This window comes from Pezoporus wallicus, unplaced genomic scaffold, assembly GCF_028554395.1.
Source record: "Pezoporus wallicus isolate ANWC-B61680 ecotype Strahan unplaced genomic scaffold, APGP_CSIRO_Pwel_v1 contig_5261, whole genome shotgun sequence".
Taxonomy (NCBI): Eukaryota; Metazoa; Chordata; class Aves; order Psittaciformes; family Psittacidae; genus Pezoporus; species Pezoporus wallicus.
This window is the reverse complement of record NW_026642423.1, coordinates 5,060,926-5,077,685: the sequence shown is the minus strand read 5'-3', so window position 1 is coordinate 5,077,685 and position 16,760 is coordinate 5,060,926. Positions and strand designations below refer to the sequence as shown.

The window sequence follows — 16,760 nt, the reverse complement described above, 5'->3', positions numbered from 1 at the left end:
CAAATGCCGGCTCACGAGAGCATTAATTTTCCTCTTTTGTTTTCTTTTTTTTTTTTTCATGTTTTTTTTACCTCCATACGCTGCCAGGACCGAGCCCCGGCTGAGACAGTGATCAGCAGCCCTCCGAGAGAGATGAAGGTGCCGAGGTGAGGCCTGCCCGGGGCACCTGCTACCAACACAGCCACCAGCCCAGGTGCCCGCCCAGGAGAAGCCAGAGCCTGTGGCCTGCACTGCCGCCCAGAGAAGGGGAGTAGAAGGCCGCTGGTGAGGGCACTGACCAGCTCTAGTGCATGCACAGCATCACAGGGAGCACTTAGCCTTGCAGCACACACGGTTGTACTGCTGTACACCACTGCTGTTGTACAGCTGTGTGCAGTTGTACACAAAGTTGCTTTCGTCCAACGGTACGAAAGGAAACAAAGCATGTGAAAGGAAGGAAGCAGCGTCAGCACTACGCAGCCAGGAGACTGCTGGGGAAAGGGGACCTGCAACTTCCGCGGTGCTGTGCATGAGGTCTGCGGTAGGGCCAGCCAGAGCTCTTTTATCCCCACTTCCAATTTAGGATATTCACCACCCTCCTTTTTCTCGTTCCCTTTTCCACAACCAAAGAGCATAAAGCACCAAAATGCCTTCTACCAAGCAAATGACAAAGAAATGCAACCATCCAAAACCTAAGCCAAAGTGCATCTGGCTTGGGATGAATATTGGACCACGTTAGCTGGGAGTGAGGACTTTTCAGAAAGCCAGGCTCCAGTCAGAAATACACCCTGTCATTTGGAGTCTGAATATGAAAACAGCTTGCAAACATTTTTTTCAGGCTTGTAACAAAAGACTTGGTCCTTCTTTTGCTCTGGTATCTAGGCTACATTGTGCAGGCTCATGCATATCACTGGTTTTATTCACATGAGTAATTCCATTTGAATTTGGAGCGACAACTTGTATGTGCAAAGTTACTCATATGCTTTCTGTTTCCTTTATATTTTGAAATTATGTGGGTTTTGTTGGGTTTGGTTTTTGTTTTCCATTTGCTGGTGCAGTCTAGTTACTGTTGGCATCAAGGTTATTGTGAACCATCATGGTTATTATTACCGTTTGTCAGCTTGACCCCTTTGTTTTCCTTGCCAGACTAAAAGCTTCTCTATGCAACCTATTCCAGCTATGCAATTGTATCATCTGTTTTTATGCAACCATCTTTCACCTGACAGTGTAAATTCATTTTCCTTATAAAAGATCCTTTTTGTACTCATTTTTTTCTCCAGTCATTACTGACAGTCTTTCCAGTTGTGCCAGCTGAGTCTTTCTCATGCAAGTGTCTCATGACTTCTCCCATACTGTGTAATCTAAATTCATACTGATTCTAACATGATATCTGGATGTTTTAATATTTGCCAGCATTTGGAACATTTTATTATTCTCATTGCCATATGCTTTCTCTTTACTCATATTTCTTCAAGCTACAGCTTCTGCTGTTCTCATAACCTTGTATGTCTTCTCTGTTCCATTGCTCCATGTTCGCCTAAGGGCAAAATGTCTTGGGGACAAGAAAAACACATTGTCTATCTTCCATGAAATGCGGCATTAAGTTGTAACTGTGGCTCAGTGTTTTATTAGATGTTCCTTTTCCGCAGTCAGGGGATATAAAGAACAAACAAGCAGAAGTCAATGCATACCTTTTTTTAATGGAAGATAGCTTTTCACGGATATACTCTCAGCTGTCAAGTATATACTATAGTACTCTGATTTGTGCCTGAGGAGAGTAGGCAGACTGGGCAGCCACTGACTGCTTTGTCAACCAGTGTCTTTCTTCCTAACCTAGCAAATTTTGTGAATTAGCACAAGTAAAGTCTCCATTAGGAAATAAAGTATTTTGAAGCTGCTGCAGCAGCAGGTCATGAGATGTCAAGAAGATGCATTCAGTTACACCTAAGTACAGATTTATTACATTGAATCTCCAGGGCATCTATCTACTGTGCCTTAAAAGAATCCAACAAGTAAGTTTTTGTGAAATTGCCAAATGATGCCTTCCAGGCACACTGAGTGCCGCTGTTTCTGCGGGGAAGGGGTGATGACCCATGTATTGAAATTACCTGTTTCCAGTTGTGACAGTACAGATTACTTACAGGGAAAGGGTAAAGGCCAAATAAATCTCTTAGTCTGCCCTGTAACATGGTGGGAGTTTCTTTTTCCTTAAAGTGAGAGGACCAGGAACTGTATTTCCCAGCTTTGCCATATCTAGAACGTGAAAAATTACCTGTTCATCTCAGCTAACATCCAAAGAGCCATCTTGCTGCAGTGACACCTCAAAGTCAGGGCATCTATCCCAGTTATATGGTAAGACTGTAACAGAAACTGAGCTCTTGACACGTCTACAGATGGAGTTGCCAGCAAGACCCGAAGGAAGATTTGAAAAGCATACTGGATTTCTGGAGTAAATATTCTATTAAGGACCAAAAATAAATAAACCACAGACATTGATTATCATCACAAACTTTGGTCAGGCATGGCTGGTGTACTGGATATATATGTCCATAATATGCTGGACTTGTGCCACCTACAGATACGTATTTCTGGAAGTTTTTTCTTCAAAATTCATTCAAAATAGGTTGCAGCCAAATGATTAATTGGAGTGCTGGAAATCATAATTAAGGTTACTTGGGGACATCTATTACTCAAAAATAATATATAGTTTCTTCTATTTATAAAAAGCCCTGTTCTTAAAAAAAAACCCAGCCTCCCCCTCAAAAAAAGAACCAAAACCCCAACAAAACCCAACAACTGGATTTTTAATTTATTAAGGAAAATAAGGCATGAAAGTATATAGATGTATATAGATGTATTTATTTTTTGTTAGTACCATAAAACTTATTTCAGTACAGTGGCAAAGGTAATTTCCTGATTGATATACTAGAGGTGTATATAAATGTGTAACAATCCCAGAAATATTTTAAGTACTCAGTTGTTTTTTTTCCAGATACCACTCCCTTTGCAGTATTAGGGAAATTAAATATTTATTGTATTACTCCAAGCCAGGTTGTATTTGTTACCTTTAAAATGAGAAATATACCTAGCACACAGAAAATACAACTAAATATATTTATACCTCTTTATTTAACAAACTCTTATATTTATTACTTCTTAAGAACTTTGTAATATAGATGGAGTAGTGCTACACACTAATGAATATAATGAATTTATTTTCTGAGTTAAAGCTTCTAAAAATAAAACCAAAAGAGAATATATTAATAATATCAATTTGCAAACTTAAAATTTGGAATTATATGCAAACATATAAATTTATTCTGAAAATTTTAAACTAGAGCTTTAATAACTAATGTTGTCTGAATTAAAAGAATGCAGTGCTTTGCCTGCAGAGCTCAGAAGCAGGCAGACAGTGTTCAGAGGAGAAATTTGTGATGCTGTCATCTGTTTTGCAGTAAAGATACCAATGCTCTTGGTGATCTAAGGACTCCACACTTCAGAAGTAGTAGTTATATATGTAGGTTTACAGTATATAGAAACTAATTACACATGACTGTTCTAGAAGAGTTACCTCCTTTGAAATACCTGTTCAAGACATTCTGAAAAAGCATTCTGAAGCAGTGAAATATAACAATGATAATGTTTAAGAATACTATCCTAAAACTTGCTAAAATTCCAATAAGGCTTATTCAACATTAAAGCTTTTCAGATTTTCTGTAAATTTTCAGTATGTTCACTCTAAGCTTTATAAAGCCAGTGGGGGTGTTTATTATTTTACTTTAAAATACCTGTCATTTTTCTGAACCCTGAAATCAGGATGGAGCTGGGGCCCTGTTTGGACTTGTCATTTTACAAATCCTCTTTCTGTCCTTCCACTTCCCCCTATAAGAAGAAATAACCATTTTCCATCTTCTTCCTTTTGACTTGACTACTTCAGTTGTGAGCTCAGTCATGTAGTACCTGCATGTTTTACAACACATAGCAAAAGCAGGGCCCTTACTTCAACTCAGAATTCTAATAATACAGAAATATTACAGGTAGCCTATATTCCTAGAGCCAGTCTGGACTTTGAAGCTGAAATTCTGAAGCTGAGCATCTCTGAAAATTAGTTCTTGTATTTTGAAAACAAAAAAAAACAACAAACCAAACCAAAAAAACCCAGTCCAGAAGCAGTTCATAACAATTTGATTTTAGGAAATAATAAAATAGAAAACTTGAGGATACTAAAGTTTATCACACGTAGTAAAGCCTTGCAAGTAAATGTGGTATACTGAAGAAAAGCCTTGCCCTCTAAACTATCCTAAAATAAGTGGGTTCATTTTAAAAACTTTGTAACTGCTTCACAAGTCTTCAGTCAGTTTCCTCCTTATTCATGCAGGCAGTCCCATTGGAACAACCATTACAATAAAATTGCCACTAAAGAAAAGGTTTCTAAGATAAGTAGAACTGGGAAGATCTGTTATTATTTTTGAAGAGCAATAAAAAATAATATAATACAGTGTTCTGCATGCGGAGGTTTAAGGGTTGAGTTCAGAAAACTGGGTAATTAACAAGAAAATAAACATACACACACTGCCCTCCCAACCCCCCCCAAAAATAGTTCCTACTTTCTTTCCCCCATATGAGTGGTTTCATATCTCATTATATTTCAAAAGGCCAGATCCTTTTAAATCTGAAACAGTTCTGAGTATATTGAAAACAGATGGAAATGAATCAGGGGCCTGAGGTAGAAAAAAGCTGTAATGAAGATCATATTTAAGTAATATTTTAAATAAATAAATCATTTGCCTCTGAAACCACATCTAATAAAAATATAAATAATTATATAATGAACATATAAACTACATTTCCTGAAGTAATTCCTGTCTTTCTACATTTCCTGAGTTATTTGTATTATGAAACAGTAGTGTGGTACCATTAATTGATAAGCACTCTGTGCTATAGTTACCATGCTAATTGCAGCTCTTTAGGTCCTTGTCTCGCAGCTCCTCCAGCCGCTCAACAATTGGGATTGATTGCACAGGAGCTATTTTTAGAATGAAATAGCAGAAGAGTTTGGAGAACAGCAGCCATTTTTTGTGTGTATGCTACATCTGTTTTGGGGGGGGGGGGAAGGAAAAGTTGAATAAAAATGCCCTGAGTTATCCTTTTGGGTATTTTTGTGGAAATCCTGCTGAAGTTGGAGCTTCCTATTGGATAACTGATCTTGCTTGTACCAAGTTGAAGCTGAGGTCAGGGTTGCATGACGCAGAGGATACTGTTCAGTGACACTGATCTCAGGAGAACAGCAGTTTTTTCTCTGGGAACAGGACTGTTAAGGCGAACAGCAGATGAACTTTGGTGAAGCTGGTTCTATAAAAAGGCAATGCAGGAGTCAAGTTTGTACTTTAAAATACCAGTGATGAAAGGCAAGACTCAAGATTAACTTTGAATGTGCTTTTTCCCCAATTCTGAAATAAAACAGTTTGTGAACTGCGCTGTTTGAGTGATTTTAGGTCTGCTTCCAAGAATGCTTTATGCTGAAAGGGTAGTATATAGCCATGTTTCACAGGGGTCAGTTGATGCTCAGGTGTGACTGGGAGGAGGCACCCATTCAGTTAATCCCAGATTGGCTTTTTATTATCCCACCCTGCTCGCCTGCTTTACACAGAGTTCAGCTAGGGTAGATAAACAAGGGGACAGGCTTTTGTGGCTAATCTACTATATAAAATCAGGGCTGTCATCTTCTCTGAATGTTTGTATAATAGAAGGCAAGGTTTGCAGGAAGAATAACAAACATAAGTATGTAGGAAGAGGAATAACCAGTTCTATAGCTGAGGAAAAAAAAAAACAAACCAGTACTCAAGGGGACAAGCCTATTTTACCTTTCTAAAGATTAATAGCAAAGACCTATCATGTCTTGCACATTATATCAGGAGTAGTAATACCTCAGCACTCTCACACAGCACTGTATCAGCAAGTTTGAAATGTTTTACTAAGGAGGAGTCTTTGTCCAAGTTTAGCTGTAGAAGTAAATAAATTAATTGGCTATGGTTACCACAGAAGCTTGGCAGAGTTAGGGGGAGAATCTGTGTTTCATGACGTCAGCTGCTTTTCCCTTTTCAGTGGCATGCTGTAAAGTATTACAGACACCTATAATGCGTCACTACTCCATAACTGCCAATTCCCCTGGAAAAGAGAAATGCACACCTTTGTAAATGCTGCCAATCTTGTATTCTTTCAGAGACAACATACAAAGAATATACTTTGGGTTTCTACAATAATAGCTTATAATACTAGTTTGCATAAAAAAAGCTTTGCATTTGAATAGCTAGTCTTGCCAAAATATGCTGCAAGAAAATCTCTAGCATGTTTTTTGTCACTGAATATATTCGTCTTGCAAATGATAAATTTTAGACATAAATTGGATGATAAATTAGATTAGATGCATTAGATGCATTTCATATTAGTATGAAACAAAATATATATTAAAAATTACTATCTTCTGTAGCTTGTTTTGTTTATCCTGAAATTATGTGCAACTTCCCCTGGACTTCTCTGTAAGTACCTGAAGAGAGGGATGGAGTAAGGATTCATCTTGTAAATATTTTGTTTGAGTATAAATAGCGAGAAGTACAAATTTCAAAATAGTCAAATAGTCAAAATATAGAGTTACACTTTCTCCAAATAGAATATTAAATATCTGACATAGCATATTGTCCCATTGTGTCTATTCTGATTTCAGGAATCAAAGTAACAGTTAAGCTGTTCATATTTTATAAAGGCTGTGTCCTAACTTTCTGTATGTTTAACAGTGAGAGAGGTCAGTAGTATTAGGGAGATACGAAGGGCTACAGTTCACTTGGTATTTTTAGGACAGTAGCAGTGGTGATATCCCAGAAAATGCAAGGACCTGGGATAATACACATGCTACAGAAACATTTCATACCATGCATGGTACTGTCCCAAGGTCAGCTAAGCTTTCTTTCACCAGCTCAGCACAAGCTTGATGGAGCCAATTTGATTTTAAGGAGGAGTAGGTACCAGTCTTCATGTTCTAGAATTACAGGAGGCTACTGCTGTTCTGGCCTTGAGCTAGCTGCTGAGGCAGCACACAGTGAGTGCTTGAAGACATCTACATCTAAGCTGACTTTGCAGATAGAGCTCAGACTATCAGCATCTTCAATAGCCTACCTGCTTAAATGATAATTTAGAGGTGTAAAGGGCTTCTTTTTTCCCAGATTTTACATTGGCACTTTGCTGACAGGTACTTCCTACAGCAGGGGTTGTGTAGGAATGGCCACTATGTGCAGCGCAGCAAGCTGTGAACTGGAATGACTGAGTTTTAAGTACACACCTTGTGTCTACACCCAGTGGAGCAGCAAACTGGAGCAGTCATGTTGCAGCTGATCTGCCAGGGCAAATCTGCTAGAACCTTGAGGAAGGAGGTGTAATGAAAGGGCAACGAGGACCAACATGAGCTGAGAGCTACAGGATGTAATCCACTGGGATGTATATACGTACACACTCAAACTAGACAAGTGAGTCATGGAAAACACTGTAACTGTGGAAGAACAAACATTACTTTGCAGTACTTAAGAGTTAACAGTGTGTCCGTACTGACAGATTGTTACCCAACAAGTTCCACCCTAGGTCCTCAATAGGTCTGGAATATGGCTTTCACAGAAAGAGTCTTGGAACTGGGAGACTTTGTCATCTCATTTGGTGACATGTATCACCCTAGATACGTTATCAACACAAATCTCAGTATTTAGCCTAATGCCAACAATATTGTGCTTCATAAAATGACCTACTTCAAAACAGTGATCATGATATATATTAAAGATGATTAATAGAGGAATATTGTTCCTGGTACTTCTGTCTTCGCAGAACACAGTGACATCTTGTGGCAAATGAGGGGATAGTGTTACTTTTTTCGAGATATATCCTATTTCAGGTGGTTTAAAGATGAATCCCTAAATAAATTCCAGACAAATTATTTCCTTTACCTGTAATATTAACTCTTTCCGAATTTTGTTTTAAGTACAGGTTTGTTTTAGGTTCTATTTTAGCAGCGAAAAAAGAGTGAGCCTTGGTTCCAGCATATTGCACATGTAGGGTATGGGAGTTTAGCACTTGAGCTCACCGATGTTCTTTGGAAAACGTTCAACTCCAGGAATGCTCCTGTCCTATCCTTGCTGATACAAGACTCTGCGAGTCAGCATTTCAAACGCTTTACTTAAGTTAGCCTATTATTATAGATTGCCAAAACTGTCAGGGTGCTTTTGATGGGAATGAAGAGAAAACACAGTAACTTTTTATCACAAGGCAGATAGAAAAAAAAAAAAAAAAAATCTTCTTTCCTCTCTTTTTTTTTTTTAACCTAAAGCTATTTTTTCTTTTTTTTTTTTTTTGTCTTTTTATAGACCAAGCAGGGTTTAAGTCCTGTCCCTGCTGTTTTGGGATCCTCCCCTGACATGGCTGTCCTTTGCAAGTTGGTATTTGGATAAAATTCTAGTTGTCAGCATGAAAGGAAAAACTGCACAGTGTGACTGGAAATCTGCATCCCCAAAGAAGGCCTCTCCCTGTGACCGATATAAACATGCTTGCATTATTTGTAGAGGATTTCTTTATCTCTATGGAGGACGGAACACCACCAGTCTTAGAGATTTTTGGCGATACAACATCGGTAAGTTTGCTCCTTTCACTTGTATATCAGGATTAAAGAGATTCTACATCCAGTCATCATAAAACCTGGGACACTGTACTTAAGAGATGAACACTTTATCCCCATATAGTCTCTCAATCAAAATGATGGCTAAACTGCATTTTGTTCATTGAGCAAATGGTATGTGTTCATTACTCTTGCAGGTATCTCAGAAATTTCACCTCCTTTTTTTTCCCTTGACCAGAAATATTGGGTCATTTAAAATACCCTAGTTCTAACAAGGCCTATCTTCACTCTATAACATGGGAATAGTTTATGCATGTGTAATAATGCACTATCAAATATGACCCTTTGTATTTTTTGGTGTTCCCTGTTCAATTGTTGCTGCTAGAGAACCACATATAATTGTGCTGGGGTTCATGCTCACACAATAGTTGAGTTTTGGTGCAGGTAACAGTATAAGAGCGTATAAAAAATATATAAAATATATAAAAATATAGAAAAGCAATAACAAGGTCAATTTCTATTACATTTTAAGTTTGCTAAATAGAAGGGGAAGTGTCTCAATGTTCTGAACTAATGGAGAGGAAAGATGACAAAATGCTTCATTTTTCCCCACTGACTGATAGTGCAGCCGAATTCAAAGCCAATCTTTTCACCTTTTCCCTAACATTTTTGAACTGCTGTCTTTAATTCAACTTTGGTTTATAGTCAAAAATGAATGGGAAATGCTGGATTGCTCAAGAGATGGTCCAGAAGAACTGGAGGACCATTCAATGGTGGCTTATAAGGTAGTAGACCAAGATTTATATTGTTCATATCCTGATATTTTATTTCCTATTATGCAATTAAATAAAATGCCATAGATTATTACGTACAGAAAATACTTTTATGTCAGTGCAATTCTGGATGTAGCTGTACCAGTGTTTTGCATACTTTCTGAATAAAGTTACAGCAGTTTAGCTTTGCAGCAGTGTGATTTCCTCAGTCATTGCTCAATACATAATAGTGATACAAAATAAAGACCTTGGCAGCACATTCTTTGACTTAGTAGTATAGTTGTAACAGTTGCTTTGAATTCATTTGCATGATAAGCTACAGCATAAAAACATTCACTTAAGAACTTGCACTGAAGAGAGATGAGAGAGTGAAGGCAAATAACAATTGCAGTTTTGCCTATGAGAGAAAAACAGGATTTAGGATATCAGGAGCTGCAATGCAATGAAATATTTCTATAAACATGCAAAATCTAATATTACCTGAGCAATGTCTCCAAGAATTCCAGATCCACATCCCTCAAGCTGTCCTAGATTTGAGAAGGCAATGAGTGGTTCTGGAATGCTGTCCCCATTAAAATAGCAGAATGTTCACCATGGTTTCCTTCTGGGAGGGGATAAAGACAGTATTAAAAGTTGGTGGCATTTTATGATGGCCTCCTGAATTGTTAGTAGATCATCATATCCATTATTGTTAATTATGTTTTGGTGATGGCAGCCTTTTTATTTAAGAGTTGTTTTAAAAACTGCTTTTATGCTGTATGTCTACCTGTCAGTAAGAAATGCTTTTGCATTTTGCAGGGGAACCTGTACATTTTTGGTGGGATGGTGGATTCTGCTTTTACGCAAGCGAAAACTCCTCTCTGGATATATGACACTGGTATGATACACAATAGCCAGTCTTTTCCATGGAACATTCCAAGTCCATAGGTACTAATAAATAGTAAGAACCAAACTGTTTTCTGCTGCTTGTAACATAGTCTTCCCTAGGCTTTACAAGAAGTAATGTCTGTAAAACTGTGTGCAAATTTTCCCCCTAAAATTAGGCTGTTAAGCTATCAAAGAGTCAGCTCTTACTTTAATTAGAAAGTATTTTATGGGGAAGTTTTACGTATTTCAAGCTCTCAGAATTTCCATTCCTCTCTCCTTCCCTCTGAAGTTTACTGTTTCATCATAAACCCCAATAATTATTACATATAATATTTAAAGGTTTTTTCATTATGTTACATATATTTTAAAACCCAAGCTCTTTGTTTTATTATGGAAGAAAGTAAATCAGTGAACTATAGACCTCATTTGGTGTTTTTACTGAAAAAAAATACACAAGCTGGCAACAGAAATGATGGAACAGGAAAAAAACAATATAATTAAATAAGAAGGTAGGAAATTAACATCAGCATTTCCTAACACAGGCCATTTTTTTTTTCTTTTTTTTTCATGAGAAAAAGCATTTGGTATCTCTTAAGTATGTATTCTAATAAAAGCAGTGCAACATTTGAATTTAATAGCAATGTCATACACTATATATTGTCTGTTTTGAAATACTGCGTATAGTAATAGCTGTTTATTTTGATGGCAGATGGAGGAAAGAGAGAGAGAGATTGAGTTCTTTTTGAGCTAGTAAATCTTGCGGCAAGACCAAGATTTAAGTTCCCTGGCTTCTTTTGCTACTTTACTATGTAACTTTAAAAGTTAACGTTTGGGTTTTTCTAAATCCTTTCTTTGCTTTCCACCATTTATCTGAAATACTTGCTGAAAGAACAGAGCAGCTCAGGTACAATATATTCCATAGGAAAAAGCATTTTATTACTCACAGTACTTATCAGTGAAAACTGGGAATGAGATACTCAAAATCTGTTGCATGTCTAGTTTTTTCATGGTCATATTTAAAATCTTTCCTGGCAAGTATAGCTTTTAGCACTGTAAGCTTGCAATGCTTTCTCATTCTACCTCTGGTGCTGGGTACCTAGTATTTTCTCTCCATTATGGTAATCATAGATCAGTGATTTCTGACTGTTACTTGAGGACTAATTTTAAGGGATCTGTGAAAAGGAAAAAGGGCAAGGCTGTTGTCGTAAGGTTTACATAGTAAGTAGGAGCCATACATCCGTCAGTAAATATGGGGGTTCTGCAAGTTCAGAAAATGCTGAAAATCGCAGATTATTTCTGCACTGTGAAATTTAGCCTGAGGAAACAGCAGGTACAGTATGGTATCTCCATGATTCAGTATCAGATAAGGATACAGAAAAAACATTTAAGCTATGTCTCCTGTAAGTCTTTCGGTGCTGCTGTTTTACTGTGAAGCAGATTTCTTCTTGCTTGTCAGTGGAAAACGCCAGGATGAGACTTACTTGAAAATGAGATCAGTAATTTGAAAAATTAACGTTGGAGGAGTGTCCTCTTGTGGTCTGGGATATAAACTGCGCTTTATTACAACAATCCCCTAGATTCTGCAAGATGGACAGAGTGCTGTAACGTACCAGCAGAGACTGAGGTAAGGAGCCAGGAAGTGGTGAATGTGTGAATCAAATGCCTGTTGCTTTGTTGATTAAACAGATTGCTTTGAAATATGTTCCCCCAAACAGTTCCAATCTCATCTCTTCGGAGACATGTGGCTATACTTTATTTCTTTGCACTTTGAATAATGAAGGCTTTTTCCTTCTTTAAATCAGTATTTGAAAATATGGCTCTTAAATTTTAAGGCCTATATAAGAAGGTAAGTCCTCTCCTCTACTATTGTTTCGGTTTTGTGATATCCTTATCAAGGAAGCTAATTTTAAGTGGAATATTGAAGTCTGAGCTTTTAAGAAGTAGTGCTGTGAAAACAGATTGGCAGCTACACTAATAAATTTTAAAATGTGAACAAAAGAACAAACCAAACACTTGCCTTATATTTCATTTTGGGTTTAGCTGGGCCTCCCCAGATTTGGGTTTACGAGTCTCAGCAGTGCCAAAAGCTGTTGTAGGCACAGTGAGAACCACCTGGTTTCCTTCTCAGAGTCTGGGCAGAGTCTGGGACTTGTGGTAGGCAAATTCACACCAAGTACCATGAGGTAGTTCCTCCTGAGACTAAAGGTTCCTCAGTGAGGAGAGGTTCAGGGTGGTAGAAAGGGCTACATCCCCCATTATAGTCCCAAGAGTTGACCAATGTATTTACAACATGCCCTGAAACTTTGCCTACCAGTAGTTGTGAACGCAGTAGTACTGATGGGAGTACTCCCATCAGGGAAGGCAGTAGGTATTGTGGTGGACTTAAAAAGGGAGGGTTGCTTAGATTTGGGAATGGCTTCTATTTGCATCAATACAAGTCATCAGTGGTGGATTTATTCTGAATTTTCAAAGAAGTTTAACAAAACCCAAAGCCATGGCTTTCATTACTTGGGAATATTCCCAAGACAGACATTGCTACTGATACAATTTGATCTGTTAACAGTGTTTTGTTGAACTGTTTTAGAGCTTGTCACCAACTAACAGAAAAGGTCACAGTGCAGTAGTATACCACTCCAGTATGTACATCTACGGGGGGTACTTCGGCATCAGAGGCATTTCACAGGAGTTTTGGACTTTTCATTTTGGTAAGTTAAAAAGCATAAGGTTTTGAGCCAGTGTAGGATCAAAACAATGACTGCTGTAGGAAAGCATGCCTGGCTCTGTTAAATAAATTCGGATCAGTAGAAATGTTCAGTTAGTTTTGGCTTCTGTTTGGCAGCATTTAATTATGAAGTCTGTCAATTAAACTAATACCCAGCTGAAATGAATTGTACTGGAAGAGGTTTTGTGGTGTTTGCCAATTTTAGAGCTGAAAATCAGGGAGACTGTTTTGTTCACTACTCATTCGAGTCTTCAAGGATTACCAAAAACTGTCAGATGCAGCAAGGACCCTGACTTCAGCCTATTGATGCCACCTTTTGAATCTCAGATCTAGAACTGACCATGGGGAACCAAACCTGACAGGAGATGGTTTCATTAGCATATTCATCACTAATCTGGTGGTTGCAAATCAGATGATTCCCAAGGCTTCCTAAATGGATAACTTTTGTTATCTGGTGGCCATTCAGTCACTATTTTGAAATGAATGATAGGTTTATCTCATCCCTCATTCCCTCACAGGGAGAATAAGCATAGATATTGCTGAAGGAATGTTTTTGTTGACTGTTTTTTCCCCTCTCACAGCCAGAAAATTATATTTCTGTGTCAGAGTTAGTGAATTAACAAAGCTGTAGGAAAAACTGCTCTGTAAATAAGATTTCCATGACATCTGTCATACAGCAGCTGACATTTTCAGTAAAAGTTTATTTCAAAACTGATTTTTGAAATGCACTTTTCAGTGTTAGAATTTATGCTGTTAACTTAAAGCAAGCTTACAGCAGAAACCCTTATTCTCCAACAGCATAGTTACTTTCTTCTTGAAATAAATCCCTTGTGAAATACTAGGGATATTTACTAGGTAAATCTGGTACATCTATAAATGAGTATTTTGCTTTCAGATACAAGAAAATGGTTGTGTGTTTCCACCCCATCTCACAGTATTGGCCCAGGACCTCGGCATGGCCATTCAGCAGTGGTTTATCACACAGGCATGTACCTCTTCGGAGGACTGATGGGGCTGAGTGAACAGAAGGATTTATGGAAGTGGGACTTTGTAAACAGCAGCTGGTCCAACATCAGAACAAGGTAAATGATACTATTTGTTACACTAAATTAGCACAGAAAGAGAGAATTAATCTTACCATTTGATACTGTATGCAGGCAGAGAGGGAGATGTTGTCCTTTCAATGACTGTGGGAATTTCTCAGATCAAGACGTAGTACTGTTGCCACCCCTTGGGTGCCAGTTGGCTTTGCTTGGAAGAGCTGTTGGCAATGTGTTGATGCAGCTGTCAGCAGTGCAATTTTGATGTCCCAGTGCAGCTATTTAGTAGTCATTCTTCTGAGTCAAAAGAAAAAGAGAGCCTAAAATCAGTGTCACTTTCCTGCTGATCGCCCCTTAACTGCTGGTTTCTCTTACATTTAGCCAAGGACCTCCTCCAGTGGTAGGTCATGCTTCAATAGTCTTCAAAGACTCCATGCTGATTTTTGGTGGAGGGATTTCAAATTCCAGTCCTAATGATGACCTCTGGAAGTATCATTTCAATACACAGACATGGAAGAAGCTTAGCATTATCACCAAGGCAAACTTTTCTCCTAAAATGTATCACTGCATCTTAGGAATTGGTATTGGTTTCCAAACTACTTCAGATTTCACTGACACGTTCCCTAGCCATTGGAAGAGTAAGCAGAAGGACCATTACCAGCTGGTGACCATCCCAAAGCACACTCGCCTTTGCAACTACTTCCGTCAGCAGACCGCGTACCAAGTGCTTGGCAATGAGGAAAGCGATGCAATTGAAATGAAAACCTTTAGCTTGCCTCTGGGCTTTTGTCCATTGCAAACCACTTCAGAGGCAGAACTACACCCTAACAGAGCAACAAGCATTTTGTCAAAGGATGGGTCTCTGTGTCTGCTTGTCTCTTCAGAAGAAGAGACTTTTGCTGCTGCTCAGATGGTTGGAGAAGAGGAGGGAGCCAGCTGTCAGCTCGCACCTGCAGTGGATACCGATGTGCTGCTGCTCATTGGGGGTAAACCTTTGTCCAGCTCATCTGAGATCTCAGTCAGGCAAATGGAGTTTGACAGCTTGTGATCTCTTTGATTGCAGTCACCACAACCATGCCAGTAGGTGGTAAACCAACTGCTTGCAACTGTCTTCAGTTTCCTATGGGCACACTGGAGAAAAAGTAGTAAAACCTCATACCAGCTCTGAATAGATTTTTACAATGTGAACAAACCCTAATACATATTTTAAGTTAGAAGTTGCGATTTCTGAGAGGAGCATGTTGGAATTATGCTTTTTTTTTGTTACTCTTCTTCTCATCAGTTAGTATCCTTTCAAATTGCAGTGACTGATGCTGCCTTGAAAACTGGAACAAATAACCCCTACAGCTCCGTAACTGCTATTTAAGGCTCAAAGCTTGCTTATTTTGCACTGGCATAAGAAATATATATGCACTTTGAAACCTGCATTTGAATAAAGTTTGTGCGTGTTTTGGTCACATTGGAGGGGTATGATGAATCTTAACAGCAACATGACATGGCCTAGACAAATTAGCAAGTGAAACGTAGAAGATGCTCAAGGATTGCATTTAATCCTGGGGAAGTGAAACCATGTGCAGCATTAGAGCAGAGGAAGTGCATTACACCTGGAAGAACAAAACAGTTGCCAACTGAATGGTAGGCTTAATGCCTGAGCACAGGATCAAAAGGAGAAAAAATGAAAAGAGGAAGGCTTGACAGGAGTGGTGACTCCTGGCTGGTAACTCAAATTTTAGCCACAAAGAGATTTCTGTGTTTCTGACTCCATCTCTCTGTGTTTTGTCAACGTACATAGTATTTGTTACACTTTCCCCTGTATACTAACAAATCCTGAGTTCATGCGTGGCTTCTTTTAATATTCTGAAAAGAAAATGTGCTTTTTTTTTTTTCGAAAGAGAATATTGTCCAGGATTTCAAGCATTTGTTTCCATAGAAGTTACTGAGACACTGTCCTTCTGACTGCACCTCAGCCATCTTTAAGAAGAGATCCTGATAACTAAAATTACTGGAAAGTGTAACTTAGTACTTCTGGAATTTGAAAAGATCACTTTTCAGAAGTTCCATGGGAATAATGAATTTGAAGTGAGAGTGTTTACAGATACTTCCATCACCTCTTTACAAGTAGCTTTCACATTAATTCAATAGGAAAATTATAGATGAGTTCACAGAAAAGCTACCTGAGAATTATTTGGACTTTCCATGGGCTTTGTTTGGAAACAGAGAGGATTGTATGTAAATAAATCCTGCTGCATTTCATGTCAGTGTGTGCCCATTTCCTGAGCTTTCATGAATTTAAAGTATGTGTTTATGTTTTCAAGCAGAACAAAGAACTTACCTTTCTGAACAAGGGCCCCAGTAATCTCATGGCACTTCAGCCAGCCCAAGCTTTGAATTTCTTCTCCAAGAATGGGGAATTGCTTGGTTTGGGGAGGTGTGTTTAAAGGATGTCAACAGGCCGATTGAGTTGAGCATATAGAACACTGTAGTTCTAAATCAGCAGCATGTTTTTCCTTTGCTGGCTGACATGCCTTGTTTTGGCATTCTCCAGAGAGTTGCTGTAACATACAGACTTTTATCTAGGGCTGACAAGGAAAGAAAATTTAACTGGAAAGGGCAACAATAAACCAGTGATTTTCCAAGTTGCAGGAAGGTTTCTTGGCAGCTTCAGATATCCTGGGGATGTGCAAGAGCCCCGGGAAAATGCCATCCAGCCTCTGTCATTCCTTTCT

General features: G+C 38.4%; 1 protein-coding gene across 1 annotated transcript; it reads left to right on the top strand.

Moving 5' to 3' along the window:
- Window positions 1-246: 246 nt before the first annotated feature.
- LOC130610389 (leucine-zipper-like transcriptional regulator 1 homolog) lies at window positions 247-15,082 on the top strand. The gene is made up of 8 exons (XM_057430222.1): window positions 247-499; window positions 8,385-8,647; window positions 9,338-9,417; window positions 10,204-10,282; window positions 11,850-11,896; window positions 12,857-12,977; window positions 13,890-14,076; window positions 14,416-15,082. Exons 2-8 carry the CDS (start codon window positions 8,485-8,487, stop codon window positions 15,080-15,082), a joined length of 1,344 nt encoding a protein of 447 aa, XP_057286205.1. The 5' UTR covers window positions 247-499; window positions 8,385-8,484.
- The last annotated feature ends 1,678 nt before the right edge of the window (window positions 15,083-16,760 follow it).

Bases quoted from the DNA above. Each gene is read 5' to 3' on its own strand.
- LOC130610389 (XM_057430222.1), top strand. From the start codon at position 8,485: ATGAAAGGAAAAACTGCACAGTGTGACTGGAAATCTGCATCCCCAAAG. The intron at 9,418-10,203 runs GTAGTAGACCAA...TGCATTTTGCAG, and splicing joins ATTCAATGGTGGCTTATAAG to GGGAACCTGTACATTTTTGG. The intron at 14,077-14,415 runs GTAAATGATACT...TCTTACATTTAG, and splicing joins TGGTCCAACATCAGAACAAG to CCAAGGACCTCCTCCAGTGG.